The 23,324-nt window shown below is 26.7% G+C and overlaps 1 protein-coding gene across 1 annotated transcript in view; it reads right to left on the bottom strand.

The window, feature by feature from the left end:
- Positions 1-23,324, bottom strand: part of JhI-21 (Juvenile hormone Inducible-21) — a 149,034-nt gene that overhangs the window by 22,675 nt on the left and 103,035 nt on the right. The window contains exon 3 of the mRNA XM_075356123.1: positions 15,731-15,872. Within this exon, the coding sequence (XP_075212238.1) occupies positions 15,731-15,872 (142 nt within the window). The remainder of the gene's footprint in view (positions 1-15,730; positions 15,873-23,324) is intronic.

Below are 23,324 nucleotides of genomic sequence, written 5' to 3'. Positions count from 1 at the left end.
ACAGGGAATGGTATACTGACATTTTGGGTGATGCAAAGTACTCAATGAGAGTAAAAACCATGGTAATTTCATCTTAGGAAAATCTTTAGGCTATTTACCAAAAGCTGCAAATTGTATTCTTTGAAATTCGATCCTGGTGTTAAAGGTACCCTGCAAACCATTGGGAGTAAGTAAGCCCAACATGAACTTCAGTTCTTATTTGAGATAGATGGGTAGGTGACCAACCACTCTGGTCAATTGGCTTCTTCCACAATAGAATTAACAGTCTTCTGGGGTTTCAAAATGGGTTGAACCTAGTTTGATACTTGCTGACTAATTCCACTGAATCTCCTTAGTAACTTGGCAACTCAGTAAGACATCCCATTTGAGGATTTGTAGAGAATGGAAAGCTGAAGACATTAATTTTTCACTTTTTTTATGGATATTAATGAAAAACTTCAGCCTCAGGTCACACTTGAAAACACTTGTGAGGTTCTCACAAACACCCTTGTTCTGTTCTGAAAAGTCTCTCCACAGACTAAGTCAATCATATTTGATTTCAAAAATTAAGATATTGGGAGAGAGAATCTTCATCTTTACCTTTTTCTTTATTAATTCAAAGAGCAATAACTGTAACTGTTGGCAGTCCTGGTTAAGGACACACAAAAAACATAAACAGGCAGTGATCTTTTTTGATAAATAAAAATAAATTATGAACAAGCTAGCTGACTGCAGGAGTTTAAAAAGATAGGTGATATAGATGTTTCAGTTTCCTTGTATGAGACCCTAAACTATTCAAAGTATGGAAAGTTTGTAGGAACTTTTTAAATTGTACCAAGGCAGAAATAATGAAAGGATTAGCTGGAAAAGGAGTGGTTTTTTGTAAATGTCTAAGGACTAGAAGGAACAATGAATTTCAATCATCATATTTTCATACGGTGATGTTGAATAGACCTACACCACTGAAAAAAATTAGTCAGTATTCAAAGAGTGGATATCAGAGCCTACATATTCTGTCTCAACTGCCACATTTTTATACAGTTATTCATTGCAGCAGAGATGAGCTAGCTTTATGCATGTGAAAAAATATATACACGAAGGTGAACCTTGTAATGATGTTCCAGTTTGATTAACTGAGGTGGACTACATTCTTCCTCAGTACAAGAATAAGGTTGCTTCAAGAAACAAAAACCTTAAGGAAAGTTAGCTATCTCAAGACAAAGAATTTTCAGCGCAATAACTCCAAGCAAGTGCCTTCCAAAAAAGTTATCTTTGGATACTATTATGAGAAAGATCATGCCAGCCTTAAAAGCAATGATGGAGAAATAAGTAAAGAAAGACTAGAAAGTGAATCAGTTCCTGACTCACTTTCTAGTCTTTCTAAACACTTAAAAATATGATAGAGAAAGAAAAAAATTGCAACTAAAATAACTTTGGTCTTAATCTCTGGGACTACAAAGTTGGCAAAAAGGTCTATCCAGAAAATTCATGTAAGCATAAAATGTAGAATGTCTCCTTCAATCGACCACAGATGTGTCTAGTATTTAAGAGGATTAAAATTGTTGAACTAGGTTTCATACTATTCAGCTTAGAAGTGTGTGTATTTGAACACTACTATTATAAACAATTACATTCTTATAAACTTTAATTGTACTTTAAAAATACTTCATTATCCTGACATGATCTGCATAATGTTACAATATGAGTAAAGAATTTTTTTATTTTATTGTTTTTTTAATAAATACTTAGAAGCAGTAATTTATTTATAAAAAATGTATACAAAAGTATGGTACTCACTGTTTTTTTACAGATTTAAGAAAGTTACATACTATTTATAACTATGTTGTTACATTTCATGTATGGTTGAAACATGTTATATAATTATTCAAATTTATAACTTTCATAGACTGAAATATACATACCAAATTTACAGAAATATTACTTAGACCCAGATAAATGAAAAGATCAGAAGTGTTACAACCCACATTTTAGTTTATTTATATGTATCTGAATTTGACATACTATTAATTTCAGAGCAGGTGAATTATCTTAGTAGTATTTTTTTTCTGGGAAGTTTTTAGATAGTCATTATCCTGCTACTCCATCAAGGAACTGAAGAGCGAAGATTAATGTTAATTTATAGCAATTTACAGAGCATTGTGCAATTTCAGCATTCAATTACAAGGCTAAACCTGATTTTAGGTATTTTTTTAAACATAAGAATCTTTTAAGAGGAAGATTTTTAGTAATCTTCCTCTTAATATCTTAGTAATATTACTCAAGAAAGTTTTTTAACAAAAAAAGAAAAGTTAACATATTTTAATATAATTTAAAAATTTTTAAGTCTTTTTACAAATTTTTTATTATATACTTTAATGACAGTAACTAATATTGTCATAATTCATTAGTAATACTATCGGCATGGTTGTGAAACAGATCCAGTAATGTATAACTTCAATATTTTTTAGAACCAATAAGTTAAAGATGGCTTGAGCATTTTATCTTTATTCAAAAGATAAAGGATGATATTTTGTGAGATAATAGGAAGTTAAAAATTCCAGAGTTCTACATGTTGTAAAACTATAAGATATAACATAACAGTTTACCATATTAACCTAGACCTGGTATGCAAGTACGTATATTAAATCTTAATTTTTTTTCCGATGTGACATTTATTATTTTTTAAAAAGAAAAAAAGATGACACACCTTCCAAATACATCTATTACATTCATTTATAAAATAAACAAGTTTAATTATTTGAATAAATGATCAATTACTTTTTGCATCTTTTAGAATAAAGATCTCTAACGGTATCCGCTACAAATAAATAAAAAATAAAAATGCATTGGAATTTATATTTTCATACCCACTGCTTTCAAAGAAACAAGTTCACATAATCTATTAATTAAAAAAAATAATGACACACCATTAAAAAAATTAATAATTTAGTTGACAATAATACCATATAGACAATGAATGTTAAATGTAAAAAAAACATGCATATTTTTTTCTGTAAGTTATAAAAATAATAAATTTAAAAAAACAATGACATCATTATCATGATAAAGGAAAGGGTAATAATCTTAATGATTACAAACTTGATTGAAAATTCTGAAGAGTTCTGTCTATATTTGTTCAACGTGTTAAATTAGCTTTCAGAATGCTTTGAAAGGATTCTCCTGTCTTTCCTCTTCAAACCCCCTTCCAATTCACCCTTTACTGTTTGAACTCATCCTTCACTATTCTCAAGACATTTTCAGAAGATATAACAGTTCAGAAACATTTAATGTTTAACGAAGCTGCTTTAAGATATCAAGTATATTTTATTTCAAAATTTGTATGATTTTTCTTTCATACTTAAAAAAAAAGTTTTGCAGTTTTTTAACTCAACTGCTGTATTTAATTAAAAATATTTAACACTTAATAAAATTAGTTATTTTAAAATTAATAAGTTAATGGCTTATACATAATTGAAAATGTAAAAATATGATTATTTTAAATACGTGCAATACGTTTTTGCCTAAAAGTTCTGAATGTAAAATGACTAACAATTCTAATTTATAATTGTGAATATGAACTTTAATTTTAATCCATTTTATCATTAGTAATGGTAACCTACAATTTAATACATTAGTATAGTACTATAAACAAGTTGTAACATGTAACAAAGATGTCATAATGTGACAGCCAGTTCATTTCACCTATTTTGGAAAAAGTCTAAATTTATCAGGTATCTTCTATTTATAACTAAAGAAACAACAAAAGACTGCAACATATTCTGTTGTTAAATGAAATTTTCTGAGATAAACTGTAATCCTTCTTACAAAGGAAATGCCTTCTTAGTATATATCAATCAGATATTCCCAGACAAAACTGAAACGTTATATTTTTTAACACCTACCACATTACAATAATACAATTACTGTGTCAGCAGTAGCTCCCATCTAAGGAGAGTCAAACACATGGTCTAATGTGAACAATTCCATTAAATTTTTTTAAGTGACCTTATGGTAACTAGCAATAATTATGGTTATAAAAATACCAATAATTAGTGTAATGACAGAAAAACTGCACCCATTATTGTCTGACATTAGAGATTTAATAAAATTTTATTAATTATTTCAATAAATTAATTAAAACATTAAGTTGAATTATTAAAAATATGAACACTTTTGGCACATCTGTTTATAATATTTAACTGTGCATTTAACAATTTGTCTTTATTCATTTTAATGTTAATATGTGACAATAATACATATTAATGTTAAAAAACAATCAGATTATGAGTCTCAATTTTATACAAGGTTCAATAATATTCTTACACCTTTTACTAAAATTATTGAATTTAAAATGTTGTTTCTTCTATAATCTATTAGATGTAATACACATCATTGTTTTAACTGCAATCACAATCTAACTAATTAGGAATGATAAATTGTTAATGACTAACAACATATTAAACAAAAAATCAGTTACAGGAAAAAATATGTTATAAAAATCTACCGTAATTAAAAATACTTGTTTCAATCTTTTTATATAGTTACTTTTCTTTATGTAAAAATTAAATTGAAGATTGAATACATCAATTACAAACAAAGATACTTAAAGAAAGTTTACCTAAAATATCTAACTATATTGGTTTTTTAATTATACATTTATATCTGCACATATTAACAAAGAAGAAACTGGGAAAAGTAAGACTTGTGTTGTGTGTGTGTGTGTGTGTGTACACAAACATACACAAGTGTGCATGCATGCATGACAAAGGGAGAGACACAGGCAACAATCATTGGAAAGTAGAGAAGAGTTAATAAAAAATTAATTTTCAGAGTAAACAAACACTGAAATCTCTGAGAAACATTGAAAGATTTTCTTTTCATAAATTTTATTTGTCTAAAAACAAAATGTGTTCTTAAATGAAATTTTGATTTTATATTTAATTCATAGAACAGAATTCTTGTAAAGTATAGAGGGTGTATGCTGCCAGTGGTTTTCACATACATTAAGTATATATAATAATTTGGTATTACATTTCCTTTCTCATAAACACTATCTCCTTAATTCATAAGAGTATTAAGGAGACACACACAGAAGTAAAAAGTAAGTTATTTTAGTATGAAATATTTTTTCAAAATTCCTATAACTTTGTAAAAACAACTATAAAAAACTAACTTACAATTTTTATACTGCACATCACAAAATGGATTATTCAAGAAATATAGTATACCACAAACACATTAACATAATTATATGTATTACATAAAATAAAAAATTATTTCTGAAGATAACTGACTTGAATTACTCATTTTAAAAATCCAAAAACTTGATTTTTATAATAAACTTGTTTAAGTTCCCAAAACCAAATGTGTAATTTTTGAAATAAAATTTATGTGTAAAAACAAACAAGAAGGATGAGAACAGAAACAGATAACACACACATTTATAAATTTGAACGATAACAAAAATATATATACCTTACATACATATATACATAAACACATGCACGCATTACATTTGAATGAATAAAACTTTAATTCCCTTGTACAAAATATAACATAAAAAAGAATTAGAATATATAATTAGGAAACGTAATACCTGCAAAGGATAAACTTAAGCAGGTGTGAGCCACTTTATATAATATTTCTAAAAAGGGAATATAAAAATTAAAAATAGATAGTAGCAACTCAAAGTTCCTACATAAATAAATAAATAAAAGTTCTTACAAACAAACACTTAATTGTTAAATATTGAGATCAATTAAAATTTAAACTTATTATCTTCGAAAAACAATGAAAGAATATAAAAAACTGTACATAATAATATTGTAACAAATAAACACCTGCACCTATGCATTAAAATTCAACATTCTAGATTTAGTAATATCAACAAGATACAAGAATATGACGATGATGTAAGTAACATGTATACTGTTGTGTGTTTTTATGCTTAGTATATTGTATAAATTGGAGTAAAATGGATATTGTTACATCTGTTATATTGTTAACATTATTTTGTTACAATATAAAATAATACAAAATAATCTTAGTTTCATATTCTGACTATAATTATAAATTTACCCTTAATAAGTTTGCCTTTCTATCCTATCCTTTGGGTTAGTTCCGTTATAGGATTTAATATAAAAAACAAAATATTATTAAGATTGGATTACAAAATGAACTAATTATGTAACATTTAGAGAAGATGGCAAAAACATGTTTAGAATAGTGATTCATACACGCTATTTTCACTATCCATTATTTCTTTAAGAGTTTTTTGTTCATTCTGCTATACATAAATTTAGTAGAAATAAGATTTATTAGTTTAGCAGAAATATACATGAAATGTCTTTGGCAGACTGATAGGTCATTTCGGGGTATTATAAAGATGATACGAGATGGTATCATATTATATGATGAATCACTGGTATTAAAGAGGTTTATATTTTTGTTAATATATAAAGCAATGCTTTTGAGGTATAGCTGTTTCAGTGTTAACACATTAAATTCCTGGAATACATCAGCTGTAGGATAAAGGCTGGGCCTATTTAAGGCTGCTTTTATTAAGTGTTTTTGAAGCACACATGCTTTATTAAAGTACATGTTTCTTGACCTACTCCATGAACATATTCCATACTGCAATATTGATTGGGCATAAGCAAAATATACAAGTCCAGCTATACTGTTACTTCTTAGATTACTAATCTGGTAGAATTTAAGGATTAAGTGTTTAATTCTTCTGCACATATTGTAAATATATGCATCCCATTTAGAGTGAAGGTCTATCCAGACACCAAGATAATTATTTTATTCTTCTATTTTGGGACACAGACACGAGTAAAAGCTGACCTTTTGCAGTTTATTGAATGCATTGTTAAATTACTTATGTTAGGAGGCTGACTATTGTGATTTGTAGGAAACATTATAACATGCTTTTATAACATTTAAGTTAGTAGATATTCATAAAATCAAGTTTTACACCCCTAAGATCTTCTTCAGCTGATCATGACCTCATCCAAGAGGAGTCTGTGAAAATCAAGGCAGTGTCATCAGCAAAAGATATTATATCACAGTTTTATTTTTAGTTTCAGTAAGTTATTTATGTAGAATAAGAATAAGATAGGGAATAAGATTCATCCCTGTAGTAGATCATATTCAGTCAGGTGCTTTCTGCTAGTATTTTTGTCGATCGTAAATATTTGCAATCTAACAATGAAAGTTTCTGGGTAACTTGTAAATAATTTATGAGGTAAGCCACGTATTCCCAAACTATTTAATTTTTGTAGCAGCTTTGAATGTGGGGCAGTGTCAAAGGCTTTTGCCAGATCTAAAAAAAACTACTAGTTTTTAATTTTTCCTTAAAGTTATTTAATATGGAGCCAGTAAGGTAATTTATCGCATCTTGGTGCTTTTCTTTGGTTGGAAAACATATTGATTTGCATGAATTATGTTAAATTTACCTAAACATTTTGTCACTCGTGGTTTGTCAATTTTTTCCATAACTTTAGACAGACCGTCTAACAAGCTTATTGGATGGTAATTTGTGGAAAACAACAATCATCTGACTTGAAGAGTTGGATTATATTAGCAATTTTAAATCTATCTGGAAAACATAATACAGCAAAACATTTATTTATTAATTCTTTGATAAACTTAGCTATTGGAAAGATATTTTTAAGTGTGTTTTTAAAACCAGCCATCAATTCCACAACCTTTTTATTTTTGAGAAGTGTAATTATATTGAATATTGTTTTCATTGTTGGAAACAGGGAAAAAGAAGAACAGCGAGTTACCATATTTGCATCTGGTTGGTGATTGTCCTGCATAACAGACATGTTTGCATTTAACAACTTTTTTGCATATTCCTTACCTACTTGAACAAAATGGACATTTAAAACTTCAGGGTCTATTTCTGGAATAATTTTTTTTTTTTAATATTTAATAGTTTGTTTATATAGTCATATATTTGTCTTTTAGAGTTTTTTTTGCTTGTAAAATTTTACTTTTATATAGTTGTGTTTACATCTTTTAATTAGTTCAGTTAAAAGATTTCTGTATTTTTTATATTTAAATTTTAATTGACATTGAAAGGTTGTTTGAGGAGAGTTTTGTATAATTTATCTTAATTTCTTAGCGACATGACTAAGCTGATAGTTATCCAGTTTTTTAAAGGTCTGTATTTGTGTGTTATATGTTTTTATGCGTTACATTTTTTTTGGGTAATTGGTCAGTTTATTCAAAAAAGAATTTAGCATATCATCAATATCTATACATGACCTTATAACATTCTCCAACTTTTCCACTTTAAGATTTTGCACTAACATATCAAAATCTGCTTCTTCATTAAATGACTGCTCTTTAGTACTGTTATCTACCTTATTTTCCATTCTGGGATGGAAAGTAATGCAAAAGTTATCGGAGATCTTAGTTTTAAGAATTGATCAGAAACTAGAATTAATCAAAATTATTATTTTTAAGGAATATGATTGATACAAGATTTGGTATTGTACCCTTGTGGGTTTATTTACATATGACTAGAAGCCATTTGATAATATAGTATACTGAAATTTTCAGAAACTTTGTTTATGTTTCCATTTAAATGGATGTTCACATCCACAATTAAACACTGTTATTACTGTCCCTAAACCTGTGTAAACACTCATTCAATCTGTTAATGAATGTATCCACTACTACAGATGGTGATCTATAAACAGCAATGAGAGTAATCTTTGTGGAATCTTGTAGATTCTCAGTACTTAAAATTATTGAATTTGCTTCAAGTAATTCAAAATTAATTCTTTTAACCTTCAGTTTTTCATTGAAAAACACACAAATACCATTACATTTGTTATAGATGCCAGGCTCATTATACACTAAGTATCTGTTTAGATTATAATTAAATTGGTCATGATCAGTAACCCAAGTTTCTGTTAAAATTATTACATCATATCTAATATTGCAATTTTGAAGTACATAAGCAAATTCATCAAAATTTCTATTTAAGCTATGTTTATATACGAATCACACATAAACTTAAGCAAGGACAATCAAATTAAAACTATGGTGAAGTAACAGTATCCTAGCCTTTCATCCAGAAGTCCCACATTTGAAGCCTGGTCAGGCATGGCAACTTTTAATACAATACAAAATTTCCGTACCACATCCAAACCATAAATTTTGAACAACAGGGTGAATAAAAAAAAGTTTCTATTGGAAATTTAAATCCAGTAAAGAAATTAAGATTTATTAACAGACTATTAGATTCAAATAAGTATTATTTTAGAACCATTACAAAAGATGCACGAGGAAAATCACATACAAGTGGTATTACGATATTAAATAATTTATTTCTGTAATAAACTACAACTATTTTTAAAAGTACTGACTCGTGGCAATATGTTATATGCAAAAGTTGATTTTTTTCAAAGCTTTCAGGCCAATTAGTAATTTATTTAATGTATACAAACTATAGCAGTTTTCCTGTACCTTATCTTTAATGCAACATTTCCTGGTACCAGGGCTATTTTTTGTACACAAGAAAATAATTTTTTATTTGGAGAAAATACTGACTCAACTTAATGTTAAAAAATGAAAACTTAAAGTGTCTTTTCCAGTTTCAGACTGACTATTTATAATGAATTAGATGTCACAACAGCTAACTTGTGAAGATAGGCACAACAACTGACTTGGCTGATATAACAAAGATTCTGCTAGATCACCATTTTATTCATCTACCAATTTTCTGTTTCAAGATTATACATCATGAAGAGGTATTTCCAAGAGGTGACACCTAACCAATATTTCTGAAATTGGTGAAATAATCTATCCAAAAATGTCTACTCCTTAATGAGAACACGAAGTAGTTCATACCTTTTAGATGCAGGGGTACAAAATTTCTAACAATAATTGAACTGCTGACATCCAAACATCAAGATACATACCTTTTAAATATTAAACTTATAGGTTATAAATCTGGTTTCTTTATCAGTGACTCCTAAAGCATTTATTTATTATATAATAGTTTCCACTTACCAACAAACAATCTTTAATAGTATGTTCAAGTGCTTTCAGATTAGTATTCCATCCTCAGGAACATTGATATGTTGTAATTATAATTATTTACTTCACATATCATTAATTATACTAACTTGAATTTTAAAAACAAAAATTATAAATATTAACAATTGATCATTAAAAGGTAAAATAATGGAAATGTTACTGTCATGCAGTGTGAATGTCTCAATTGTTAATCATAAAAGTTACATAAATGGAAAAGAAATAAATAAAAAATATAACGAAGAAAAATTACTGTGTCTATCATAACTATTCATATTGTTTGTATAATCTGTAACTGAATTTTAACTTACAGTTGATTAAGTACTAATTCATTCATCAGTTAATAATTCAATTGAAATTGACATAAACTGAATTACACAGTAGCTGTTTGTGACAAATTAGTAAACATTAACTATATTATACTGTGATTTCAGACTGGTATGAAAACATCAACTGCAGTACAATAAAGTAATAAGTTAGATGAAAATTCAATAAGATATAAGATATATTCCATTGTCATTCACCATATAAAATAATAATATTTATAAAAAAAACTGCACATGCAAAATAAAAGTTTTTAATAAAATATTTTCTATTCTTTAAATTACCAGCTTTTATAATTAGAAATATTATATTCTTTCTATCTATTATTATATAATTTATATTTTCTTTCTTTTATGACTAAATTAATTCAACAAAAATTTTCCAATAAAGAACAAAATTTAGTAATTAAATTATATTTACTTCTTGTTGATCAACAAGATGAAATGTGGTTTAAAATTTTTTAGCTTAAAAAATTAAAAAAAAAAAGAATCTCTTTCTAAACATAAAGAAATATACTTTCAAAACATCTTTTCAGTATTATTATGCAGTTTCACTGAATAAGTTACTGGCATTGTAAAGATAATTAATATATCTTCATACACAAAAGGTTTTGATATTTTGTCCAAAAAAAAGAAGTTAAGAATATTTTTCAAAAATTCAAGGAAAGTAAGAAAAATAGAAAAAAATTGAAAAAAAACAAGAATCAGATATGAAAGTAAATAAATAGCTTACAAATATACAGTGTTAAAAAATTATTCAGCACACTTTATATGTTATAAAAAAAATAACAAAGCAATATACCTACAAGCATGTTCTATTGTTGAACAGGGCTTTCTAACAGCTTTTTTTACAACATTTATTAACAACAAACAAGATCCACATGAGCAGCTTTTGTGCATGTAAAATGTCTAGACGATATTCAATTTCACATCACCCATTACAAAGAATATCTGAAGTTATTTCATTAATTATACCTGAATTTAACTTCTTTTTTTTTTAATGCCACAACAAACCAAGTGACAATGCTTTTACATAGCACAATATAGGATCGATCAGATTGTTCAATTAAAACATTTTAATAAATTTCATTTAAAAAGGACACTGAAGGAAACTTCTACTGTCATTGAGTAACAATATAATTAAGTTAAAAACTCATTATTGTTATTGTTTGTAACAATATGCTAAGGATTGTGTTATCCTCTTCAGAAACCAGTTAGGTCATTACAGCAAGGGTCAAGGGTACTTTCCTTCAGATTTTGTCCCACAACAAATGTCCACCAAAACCAGAAACACCCAGTAGGTTTGTAAGATTTAGTTTATTTATCTCTTTAGGAACATAAGCTATTGTGATTTCCACGTTATATAAATCATATATTTTTCAAGTTATTATTCAATGAAAGAAGACTTTTTTAATGTTACATTCATAATTTTATTGTTACGCAAGTAAAATAAAATGATAAAATTACGCAAGTAAAATAGAAAAACCTAAGTAAAACAGAACAAAAATTTATCTCTGTACAAGATAAAATATGTGCAAACTAAATTTAAAAATGGTACAGAGTTACATAAGTTTTAATTGTTGTAGGTTGCAATTAAGAATAATAATTATAAGCTATTCTAGAAAATATGAGATGTTAAATATCTAACAGCACTGCTGATGTTAAATGAATTTAGTGAAAGAACTTTACATTGACCTTAACTCTTTAATAACAGCCACATTATATACTTAAATTGTGCATCAATTAGTGAAATGAATTTAACAGATGACATGTATGAATTGAAAGTGACATAAATTGAATGACAAATATTGCACTAGGAAGTTTCTGCTCATTTAATTAGATGGAGACAAAATGTTTTGTTCAGAATTAGATATTCCAATCAATGTAAATTATTCACAAACTGATTTAAATAGTTAATAATATACAGTATTTGATAAAGATTTAATACCCATTTAACACATTTTCTGTGATATATTAGTTATGTAATTCAGAGAATTTTTACAATTTCTTACTAGTTTCCAGTCAATCTCTCACTTTAGCAGCAAATGATCATAAGTATTGACTTCATGACTATTAAAATAAAATCCGACAATTATGTTTAATTTTCTTCTCAAAATTAGTAAGTGTTATAATTACTCTAATAAAATGCTACATGTTGTTTAAAAACATAAAAATAAAAATAGCAGCCTTGAGGCAAAACAAGCAGTGACATAATTCTCTGACCGAGTGTAATTATTACGTCTTTGTGATAAATTCTCCTACGATTCATACTGGTGAATTTATGTAATAATATAAATTCATATTTGTGAATTTTTTTTCAATATCTTAATTTATGAAAAGTATTGATCAATCACATAAATAAAATCTAATATAATTTTCCACAAAAAAAAATTTAAGAATTTTTAATGTATAGAAATAATAAAGATAAGAATCTGAATTATTACTACCACCGATGTGTATGAGTAATGTTTAGTGACCAGCAAATTATGTTTCATCTACATGGAGTATTATTTCAGGAATAAAATTTCAATTACTCAATAATGGGTTTCAAACTTCTACTCCTACTTTCATGGTTTATAAATTTACCTTAGAAAGCAATTAAAATTTTAGAAAAGCATTCTATCTTAGAAAAGCAATTAGTTATAAGTGATTTTTATTTATAATATTGGTATATGAATAATGCAGCTGGTAATGGAACAGAATAAATTAGCATTTACATGATTCTTAAAATAACATTATGGATTTGTTTGGTTTCTGGTAAAGGCTAAGCATATGATGAAGTAAGATTGGACTACCTATATTTACGCTTACTCCAGAGCACTGAAAGTTATATTAGTATCCTTAAAAATTAGTATTCATTTTTCAAGAAGTCTTATTGGAGAAAGGTACCCAACTAACTTGGGGCTACCATTAAGCTAAACTCTGAGTAATATTGAAATATAAAGAAAGATTACATTGAATTCATGATAAAAGTTATTTTATTATAAACAAATTTCTTTATAATACAACACAGGCTCTCTCAAATGACTCATCATTGTCTGATATTGATAAATAATAGGTAAAAGAATATTACGTATAGTTACATGCTTTGTTAATGTAAGTAAAATCATAATAAGTTTAATAATATAATATATAAACATAATAAGAAAAAACAAGTAAGTTGAGTCACTTGTACTTTTATACTATCATGATATACAGTATTTCTCACTATTACAAACATAGAAAATAACTTTTAGGCTGAGTGTAATGTACTTTTCACTTATTTTTTGAAATAAGTTTTTTATCTAATTTCCATTTTCTACACCTATTTTGTGTAATGCATCATGTAATAACATAATTAATAAATAACATAAAAGTAATCAATATGTAGTAATTTTTAGATGGATATGGAATAGAGATGAGTTATAATTAAACGATACATTTATAGTTTTTTTTCATCAGTTGTACACAAACAAGCACACTTTGTATACCATCAATCAGAATACCTAAATAGTATTTTCCTGTTTAGCCAAAGAACTCTAACTCCCTGAACCTCTCTTATGGCAAGGGCTTTTCTGCACCTGCATTCCTAGATTTAATTTGTCTAAAAGCTGTCTCTACCTTCTGACTCCATTTCAACTCTTATCTAGATACCCTTTATCTGAAGCAACTACCATAATCAAAAAAAGATTATACAATCATATTTTTTAGTATGATGAAACATAAAATTACTGTTTTTTTTAAAAATAATGCTTTCATAAATTTTTGTGAAAGTTTAATACATCATCAAATTTAAATAGTGTTTATTAAACAAAATTTAAAATTTGTAATTTATAAAGTCTAAAAATAATGAATAAGAATGGAAAAAAGTTTAAATGTATTTAATAACTGTTTAAACTTCAGTATAGGTAATTTCATTTACAGAAATAATTTAAATCTATTTAGTATCATCAAAGTATGACACAAACAAACAATTCAAATTTGATTTTTTTTTTCCAATAAAACTTTATAGTAAGTAATTTAACATTCTTAAAAGCAGCAATATAACAACATAAATATATTTTTCTAATGTAATATAAAACTATTAATAAATCCTTATTCTAATGGAATTCTATTTTAATTTAATTAATGCCAATAAGTCAACAATTAACATGCATAGTACATGTATCCAAAATAATATAATCATAGAATATATTAAAAACTCTTTAGTTTACTAACTGTAAACAATTTTAAAATTCAAAGATTTTTATGAATATTTCTTATTATTTTTAATAAAATAATAAAAAGTAAAATAAGAAATAATAATAAATTAATAAAATTATTATTTTTAATTATAGTATATCTACAGTATAACCAATACCGAAAAAAATTATTAATAAAACTTTCTTAAAAACATGCAATAATTTAACAACTAATTTCTTACTTCTTTTCTTAAATTAATTTTTTATTTTCAATCCAATTAGAGGCTGACTGCTTAAATCAAAAGAAAACTTATATAATTCATTGCTGCACAACATAGTTTTATGCAAAACAAAGAATTTTTTCAAAATATAATTTGAAAAAACAAGTAAACACATTTATTACTTTTCAAATGTTAAAGTAGTGTGCATATATATATATATATATATATATATATATATATATATATATATGTGTGTGTGTTTTTATAACAGTGGATTCAATATGTACATAGATGGAAGCAGCATTACCTGTAGCTCCTAAAATTTAATCATGTGCATTTAAAACTATTCAAAATAAATACAATAGCTACATTAATACTAAAAAATAATTACAATAACATATGGAATTGTTTTCACGGTGAAGGCAATTATGCTGATTTTTCTAGAATGAAGATGGTTCTTGATGTGGTGTTCTTCCTACGATGGTCTTTTCCATTAAGTTAAAGAATGAAGCTTTATAAAAAGAGTGTGCAGAGTTTAAAATATGAATTGAATAAAAATAAAGTTGTCAAATGTGGTTTTACAAAAGTTGAATGAAGGAGTTGAGTGATTTTAATTCAGATGATTACTTAAATTTACATTTTAATAATTCTAAAAAAAATTTCCACCATCTTTAAAAATTATACACATTAATAAATTTTTTAAATTTACATTGTGTCTTCAGATAAATCACACACAAAAATACTAGCACTTTTAATTTAAAATTACTTGTAACTAATGCACATGAAATGTTTACTATAAATAAAAAATATTTGCTTTTATACAACTGATTAATTTCTATATATTTCTTAATTGCCTGAAATTAATAAATTTAAAAAGAAATTATTCTATTTCTCACGGTCTAATGATACTGTGCTATACTTATATTTATCTTTTAAATACTTAATGACACTTAAAATTAATAAATAAAATGATTCAAACATATTATTTACTTACTTGTATGGATCTTGGAGTTCTTCAGTAACAAAATTTAAAAAATTCCATCCTCCAAATGCAAACAAACCAGAGTAAAATGCTAGAGCTATAGAACCTAAATCATATTTTCCTTCAAATGCATTATCAAAATGTGATGTGTGTCCTGAAATAAAAAAAGTATAATATATGATTGCAAAAACAATATTTTCTAAATAATAATGATGGCAGGTTCTTATTTTTAATTTATTTAAAATTTTGTTACTGTGGGCCATTCTCCAATATTTCCAAAATATTTTTAAAATGTTTACAGTGGAAAAAAAACAAAAAAAAAAAACAAACGATTATTTGCAGGTATATTAATTGTGGTGGTAATAAAAATAAATATTGTTGCATGTTCATGATATACTAGGATATTGAGAGACTAACAAATGTAAAAATGTCTTACAAATACAATTTATTACCCTAAAGACATAAAAACAAAATAAATAATAAAAATAGTAACAACAATGATAATGACAATGACAATGGTGATAACAGTAACAACAATAAGAATAATGATAATAATAATAATAATAATAATAATAATAATAATGAAATACATAAAACATACAAAATAGTAATTCAGTTAAAAAGGGCAAGATTTGTTTAAAGACAATTAAATTATAAATACCTGAATACAATGTAATTTACTAAAAACGTTATGACCACTAAAATCTGATATTGCATTAACAACAAGATAACACTAGAAAAGGCTAAACTTCATACAATTCAATTTTATTACTTTTACTGTTTACAATTGAACTACCCTTCACTTTATGGATGGGTAGAATACTGTCACTTTCACCACTGTTCACCAATAACTCACCAAACAACTTCCTGCACTCACCCACTGTCCATGCTGGAATACTCGTGACATACTCTTCACTCATTGTTACAACACACTTACTGATATTGTCGTGATTGCAACTGCGTCGAACTCGGGCTTGCAAAACTACTCACTGTTACTAAACTAAACTTACTACTGTTACTAAACTTACTACTGTAACTAAACTTACTACTGTTACTAAACTACTCACTTATTACGACTGCGCCGAACATTGCCAAGCAGATGCACTTACTTTGTCTGATCGTTCCTGACAGTATTTATATCCCCTGGCCTGCAGAACCAGTATCTAACTCGTCCCTTTAATTGTTGAAGCGTAATAATTTTTTTTGTCTACCCCTTATGTTTTTCTATAAATTCATTTCCCACTCCAGTAACCCTTCTGGTTGAAAAAGAACATTTACAGGTGCTATTGTCTGTATTACAAAGAACGAATTGTTAAATGGATCCATTATTCTAAGAAAAGAACCTCTTTTAGTTTCTTCTGGTTTTTCTTTTCATTATTATTTTTTTCTTTCTTTCTTTCTTAATTAGAAGAAATCTGTTATTCTGGTTTGTTATACTGGTCCTGTTACAATATTATTAATAATAATATTGGTAACAATCTATAATTCTTAAAGGAACAGGAACTGGTCTCTTACCATACTGTATATTGCTAGAAAATAAAATTGTCATCAAAATAAAATAGTATTGATGTAAAAGAAAATCTACAATGCAGCTGAGAATAATGCTGGAGTAGTTGTTTTCGTGCAAGAACATTATCATTATACTTTTGTAATCACACCAGCAAAAGTTACATGAACTACCGTAGAAGGAATATGGGGAAGGATTAAGGTAAGATAATGGACATAACTTAATCGTTTGTTGACTGGTTAACTTAATCGTTTGTTGAACATATCTGTTTGAAAGGATGTGTGTGAAGCAAAGAGCTTGGTTGAACTGAACAATAAACTGTCCAAGCGTTCACTTTGTTGTAATGTTAAGTATATCTGTCTTTAATTTTAATATTGTTTATTTAAAGTATTACGTCAATAAGTATGGTACTGAAAACACAGAACCCCCAATCAATCTCATATTGTACAGTAGGACAAGGTTGGGACATAATAAATCTTGTTCTGTTACTAATATACTTATTACAGGATAAATTTTCCGCTGGTTTGTGCCAATCTTCTTTTAATAATTTACTTCATCCAACCTTTGTAATTTTGCTACCTAAATAACAAACTTCAAGTATAATCTTCTTCTATCTTAATTTTTAACTCCTCATTATTCTCCTTTCTATTGCATTTCATTAGTTCTGTTAAATTATCATTTCCTTCAAACTAAATCTCTCTCTAAGCAATCAGTCCATAACACTCAACATGCTTTCTAATTCATTCTTAATCTTTCCCAAAATAATAATAACATCCTGAAATCTTAAATTTAGTACTTTTTGTGAGTGATGATTTTGTGAACTATGGGTCAGGTAAGTTGATGATGAAGTTATATTAAACATTTTAAAATACTGTTTTATTTTTCCAGATTAATATTATTTTAATTTTAAAGGTATTTAAATTATTTTGTGAACTGATTTTATAAACATAAACTTTTTGCCTAATCTGCATCCATCTCTGAAAAGTCCTTAAGCCCAGGCAAGGATGCAGAATAGATGGAGGAACCTGAATCATGTTCTTGCATTTAAAAATTCTTTAAAATATGATTATGTACCATTGTTAGAATTCAAAATGATAACAGAAAACTACAATACAATGCCATAGTTCCTGACACTACAAAAATTTTGACATATTCCATTTTCCTAAATTAACTTTTGACAAACAGTTATTGTTGAGTTTATATACTCATATAAATAAATAAAATGTTTTATTCATTATTTAGAATTCAGACATTTAATTAAGTATTTCTTAAAGTAACAAGGCCATGTGCTCCCACTTATATACTACTTATCGTAGATTATCATTTGGTGACTGACATTAATCATAATTATATTAATCATTTCTTTTCTAAAACTGACTGGAATAGGTTACAGATAATTTAATTCCTTTTAGACAAAGATAAAAATTATAATTTGTTTACATCATACTTAATCTCTTGAGGTCTTTAATATAGACTGTACTGAACAGCAGCAATACCTCTCCAACAGTTTAAACAAAAAGTCTGATAATATCATAACCTCATTTTTAGAATGATAAATACTTATGCCTAGTTTTATTTTAATACAGAAACAAACTGTGACAAAAATTAAATTTCATAAAAATTAAAAATGGAGATACTAAATACACATACTAACGAAAACTTATTAAAAGGGGCTAATACTGAAATTCAGCAGTTAAAACTAACATTTTAATTAAAGAAGTTAGGAAATAAATGACAGCTAAAAAAATGACAAAAGATAAAAATTACTTATTAAAGGTTGTCGCAATAAGTATAGTGCTATCTAACAGTTATTATAATATAATCACTTTAAATGACTTGTATTTATTTTTAAATACACATATTCTGCTACTTTAATTATTTTTATCACACATCAACAGGCATTTAAATAATTATTAATACTTAATTAACAGTACACAATTTTGTTTCTTTTTTATTATATGAGAAGGAAACATATATTAACAATAAAAAAAAAATATATATATATATATTTTTACTGCAATAAGCTGTCAATTTTAATATTATTTACCTACAACAGTATAATGATGTTTTTCACTCTATAAAACACTTGTCTATTTGTTGAAAAACAATAAATTTAAAATTAGATAACAAAGCTGCTGATATGTAATTAGTTTTAATTCCTAGTAGCTTTAAATATTAGAATTATAGCTAGAAATAATTCACATTTTTCCACAAACAGGAAAATGTGTTCATAAATCATATTCATTTTAGTAATATATGTTGCTTTTTCTTTTTCTTTTTTTAACCTTTAGGACCATTGTTCAGGTATTGCTTCAGAGTATGAGATGGATGAGACTTTTTGTAGCGTGTGAAAAATACCGTGCCTGACTGGGATTCAAACCTGGGAGACCTCCAGATGAAAGGCTGAGATGCTACCATTTGTGAAAATATGTTACTTGAGATTATACTGCTCTACAACAGTTTGTATTACTAATAACTAGATGAGTATTACTAAAAAAGAACAAAAGTTGGTTTCAACCAACTTAGGTTGGCAAATAATAAAATCAACAACCTTTATTAAATTCAACAACCAATGAATCCATTAACAGAGACAAATCCATTTAAAAGTAACTACATGTATTACATGGATTTAAATCTGAATTATATAATAACAACAGCTGATTAATGATGTGTTAGCCACATCATTACATAACCAATGGAGTTAATAACCCTTAGTAAGAACATCTATGTATGGCCAACTTATAACTTAGGCAGTGGTGTATTAAAAGAGGAAAGTAAAAATTATTTTATGTAGCAAAATGAGATGAAAGCAGAGAAGCCCATATTCTGGGCAGAACTAAAAAATTTTAATGAAACCAATTAAAAACTTCTCATAAGAAAGTCACTATCACCATTACGCTATCAGGACAAGGATGAATTCAAAATTTTACAAATTTGTATTAAAAATATCTAACTTGTATAGCATAAATCATCTAGCAGAAATCATGCACCTTTCATAGGATGTTTGGAGGGAACATGACCCAGTTTTCCCCACAGGAAGTACGAGTACAATTCTTGGTAATTACAACTGATACAAAGATAAGAGTACATTATTTATAATTTTGCTTTACAAAATGAATATATAATCAAAATATCATCAGCAAATTCATCATGTAACTTTAAAAACCATTAATGGCTAACAGCAAAAAAATTTAAGAATTAAATTATCATCATCATCATTTAAGATATTTTTCAATAGGGTTCATTAGATACCAAATTAATTTTAAAGTAGATTTTAATTTTCAAAAAAAAAAAAATTAGTTAATATAAATTTGTATTAACAACGTATTGTAATTTGTATTTTAACAATGTATTGTTTTAACTAGAAGTACACTTTACTTAGATTTTCTTTGGATGAAATACATTATTATTCTAAAATGAAGAAACAGTAACTAGATACTACAATGCGCAGATAAGGGATGTATTTGATGCATATATAGGAACTCAAATTTTTTTAGTAGTAATCTAACTTGCAGAACCAAATTGTGAGATTTTAAGGCCAGGAGAGTAGGCTGAGGGTGGTTACCTGTAAGTTATCTCAAGAACTGTTCTAGAATCATTATTACATGTAATTAATGGACAGATGAAGATACTAAATCTATCTGCTTTTGGTGATGATACAGCCGTAATTTTCTAGGTACTAATCTAAAACGAAGTTTTATAAAATCAAAATTTGTATTGTTATTTTATGGAAATATTGCCTAGAAAAGGAACATTTGATATCACATATTTTAATTAAACAGAAATTATAATACTAGTATATAACAGTTATAGTACTAGGCAGAAGGTGAAAAATTAACTTGGGTTAAAAGAACTGATTAGCGCTCTTTCTTTTTGTAATTTTAAGAAAATCAGAGACAAACTGTTTAACACAATACCCAGTAATTGGCTGAAGTGCAGCGGTGCAGTCTTGGATCAGGAAACACTCTTAAGACTCAATCGACCATTTAGTGTCAAGTAATACATTAAAGTATTTTATAAATAACTCTGAAGTAATTTGTATAATTTATGACTTATACTTTGTATTTGTTCTTATATAAAGATTTTTTTTTTACTTTCCTTCATTCTGCATTTGTACTGTTGCGCATTTGTTAAACAAAAGAAAAATAAAATGAATTAACAGTCCAAAAAGTTAATTTTACAGAAAAGAATAGTAACTCAGACAGCTCTGTGTCAGCACATGAGCATTAGCTTTTACCATCTCATAGCACACAAAACACTTATGCATATCTTATACTGGGTTTTGCAATTATAAGTGTTGACTAACAGATTGTAATTGATATTTTTATCAGTTATTGATAATTTTTTGAGTATTATCTTCAGTTAAATATTTGTTTATGATGTAGAAATTTTTACTTTATTCTGCACAATAAAATATCTGATTTTAAACAAAACATTAGCCAAGTAAATAATCTTAAAATTTTTTAAAGGTACTTAATATGACTTGTGGGGTCACAATTCATTTAATTGTTATAACCTGCAGCGTGGATTAAGAGGATAATTCATATAGAACCAGGTATTTTTCTACAAAGAAAAATATCTTACAATAGCATTTTATAGAAAAAAATTTAACAAAAAAAAGTTAAAAAACCACAGTGGAAGTTGTTTCCATCATACATGAGATAAATATAATTAAAAATAGATTATTTTTATATTTATCATTTAACACCCAGGTTATACATGAAATATGTAGGTAGAACCTCTCTTTGTAATAATCTGTTATAAAAAAAGAACTAAGTAAAAACAGAATGACAATGATAAGGGAGCTTATGAGTGAAAAATTGGGAAATCACAATTACAGCAAAAGTAAGACTTGTATCTTGGATTCTATGTAAAACGTTTTATTCAAATTAAGCTATTATTGTTTACTTTAATCAAAGCTACAATCAAAGCACATAGTTATAAAAAAAAAACTTGTTCACTTTTTGTTAGTTTAAAATAGGTAGCTATGCTGTAACGATTATGTTCCTATACTGCATCATAATTTAGATTGATCTCATAACTTTGTAAGTTCGGTTGTATTTCATACATTTCTTTAAAAAAAATCTCATGTGGACACCACATGATTTTCTTGTACGTCTTAAATTATATATACACATATTTTTTTTAAAATGAAAAGTACATAAAATTTTATTTCATTAATAACTTCTGATATTTTTTCATAATTTTTTTTATTGTTATTATTGGTTTATTATTTATTGTAAAACTGTTTTTACAATCAGAGGTTAATAATTATTAATAAATCAATACGAGCATATTTAAATTTAAAAAAAAGTTAAAAAAAGAAGATGAAATCGGATTCGAATCTATGTACCTTCCCCTTGTAAGATCCAATAAATCATTAATTAAACTTTTACTTGGCTATAACTCTGGAACCAATGAAAATAAATTCCACTTATGATATATCGTTGAAAAGCTCACAATGAGGGCTAATTACTGCAGTTAAGAAAAAGTCCAAAATCCTAATTTTTTTTATATTTGCGAGATACAAACGTATGCACATACGTACGTACAGAAGTCACGCCGAAACTAGTCAAAATGGACTCAGGGATGGTCAAAATGGATATTTCCGTTGAAATCAGAAAACTGAAATTTTTTGCGATCACAATACCTTCTTTACTTCGTACAAGGAAATAAAAATTCGTTAAAACAGTGATAATGAGGTATGATTAATAAACCGGAAACCGGTGGTTAAAATCGTTTATCGGCAACAGATTTTATACTTAATTTTGCGGTTAAAAAGATTCGTTAAACATTTTAAAATAACTAAATTTTCTATACGGAAAAACCACGGTCTTATGCAATCGTATAAATTTCTCATAGTGACGTAGGTTTAGCCAACTTTCCTAGTAGGCTTCAAACTATTTTTACATAGTTTTTGTTTACATAATATTACATTTTTGAGGCAGAGCTAGGGTAAAACTATCTCATACTTGTATAAATTCAGATCAGACATGGGCGGGGAGTTATTAAAAAGATCGGGTGGGATAATATCATTTCATTATCACGTAATTTTATCGTAAATTAAAATCAATTTAAAAATTACACCATTAAGAAGAC

This window comes from Lycorma delicatula, chromosome 2 (genome assembly GCF_047948215.1).
Source record: "Lycorma delicatula isolate Av1 chromosome 2, ASM4794821v1, whole genome shotgun sequence".
NCBI lineage: Eukaryota > Metazoa > Arthropoda > Insecta > Hemiptera > Fulgoridae > Lycorma > Lycorma delicatula.
Note: the sequence above shows the minus strand (reverse complement) of the source record. Positions and strands in the feature narration are given on the sequence as shown.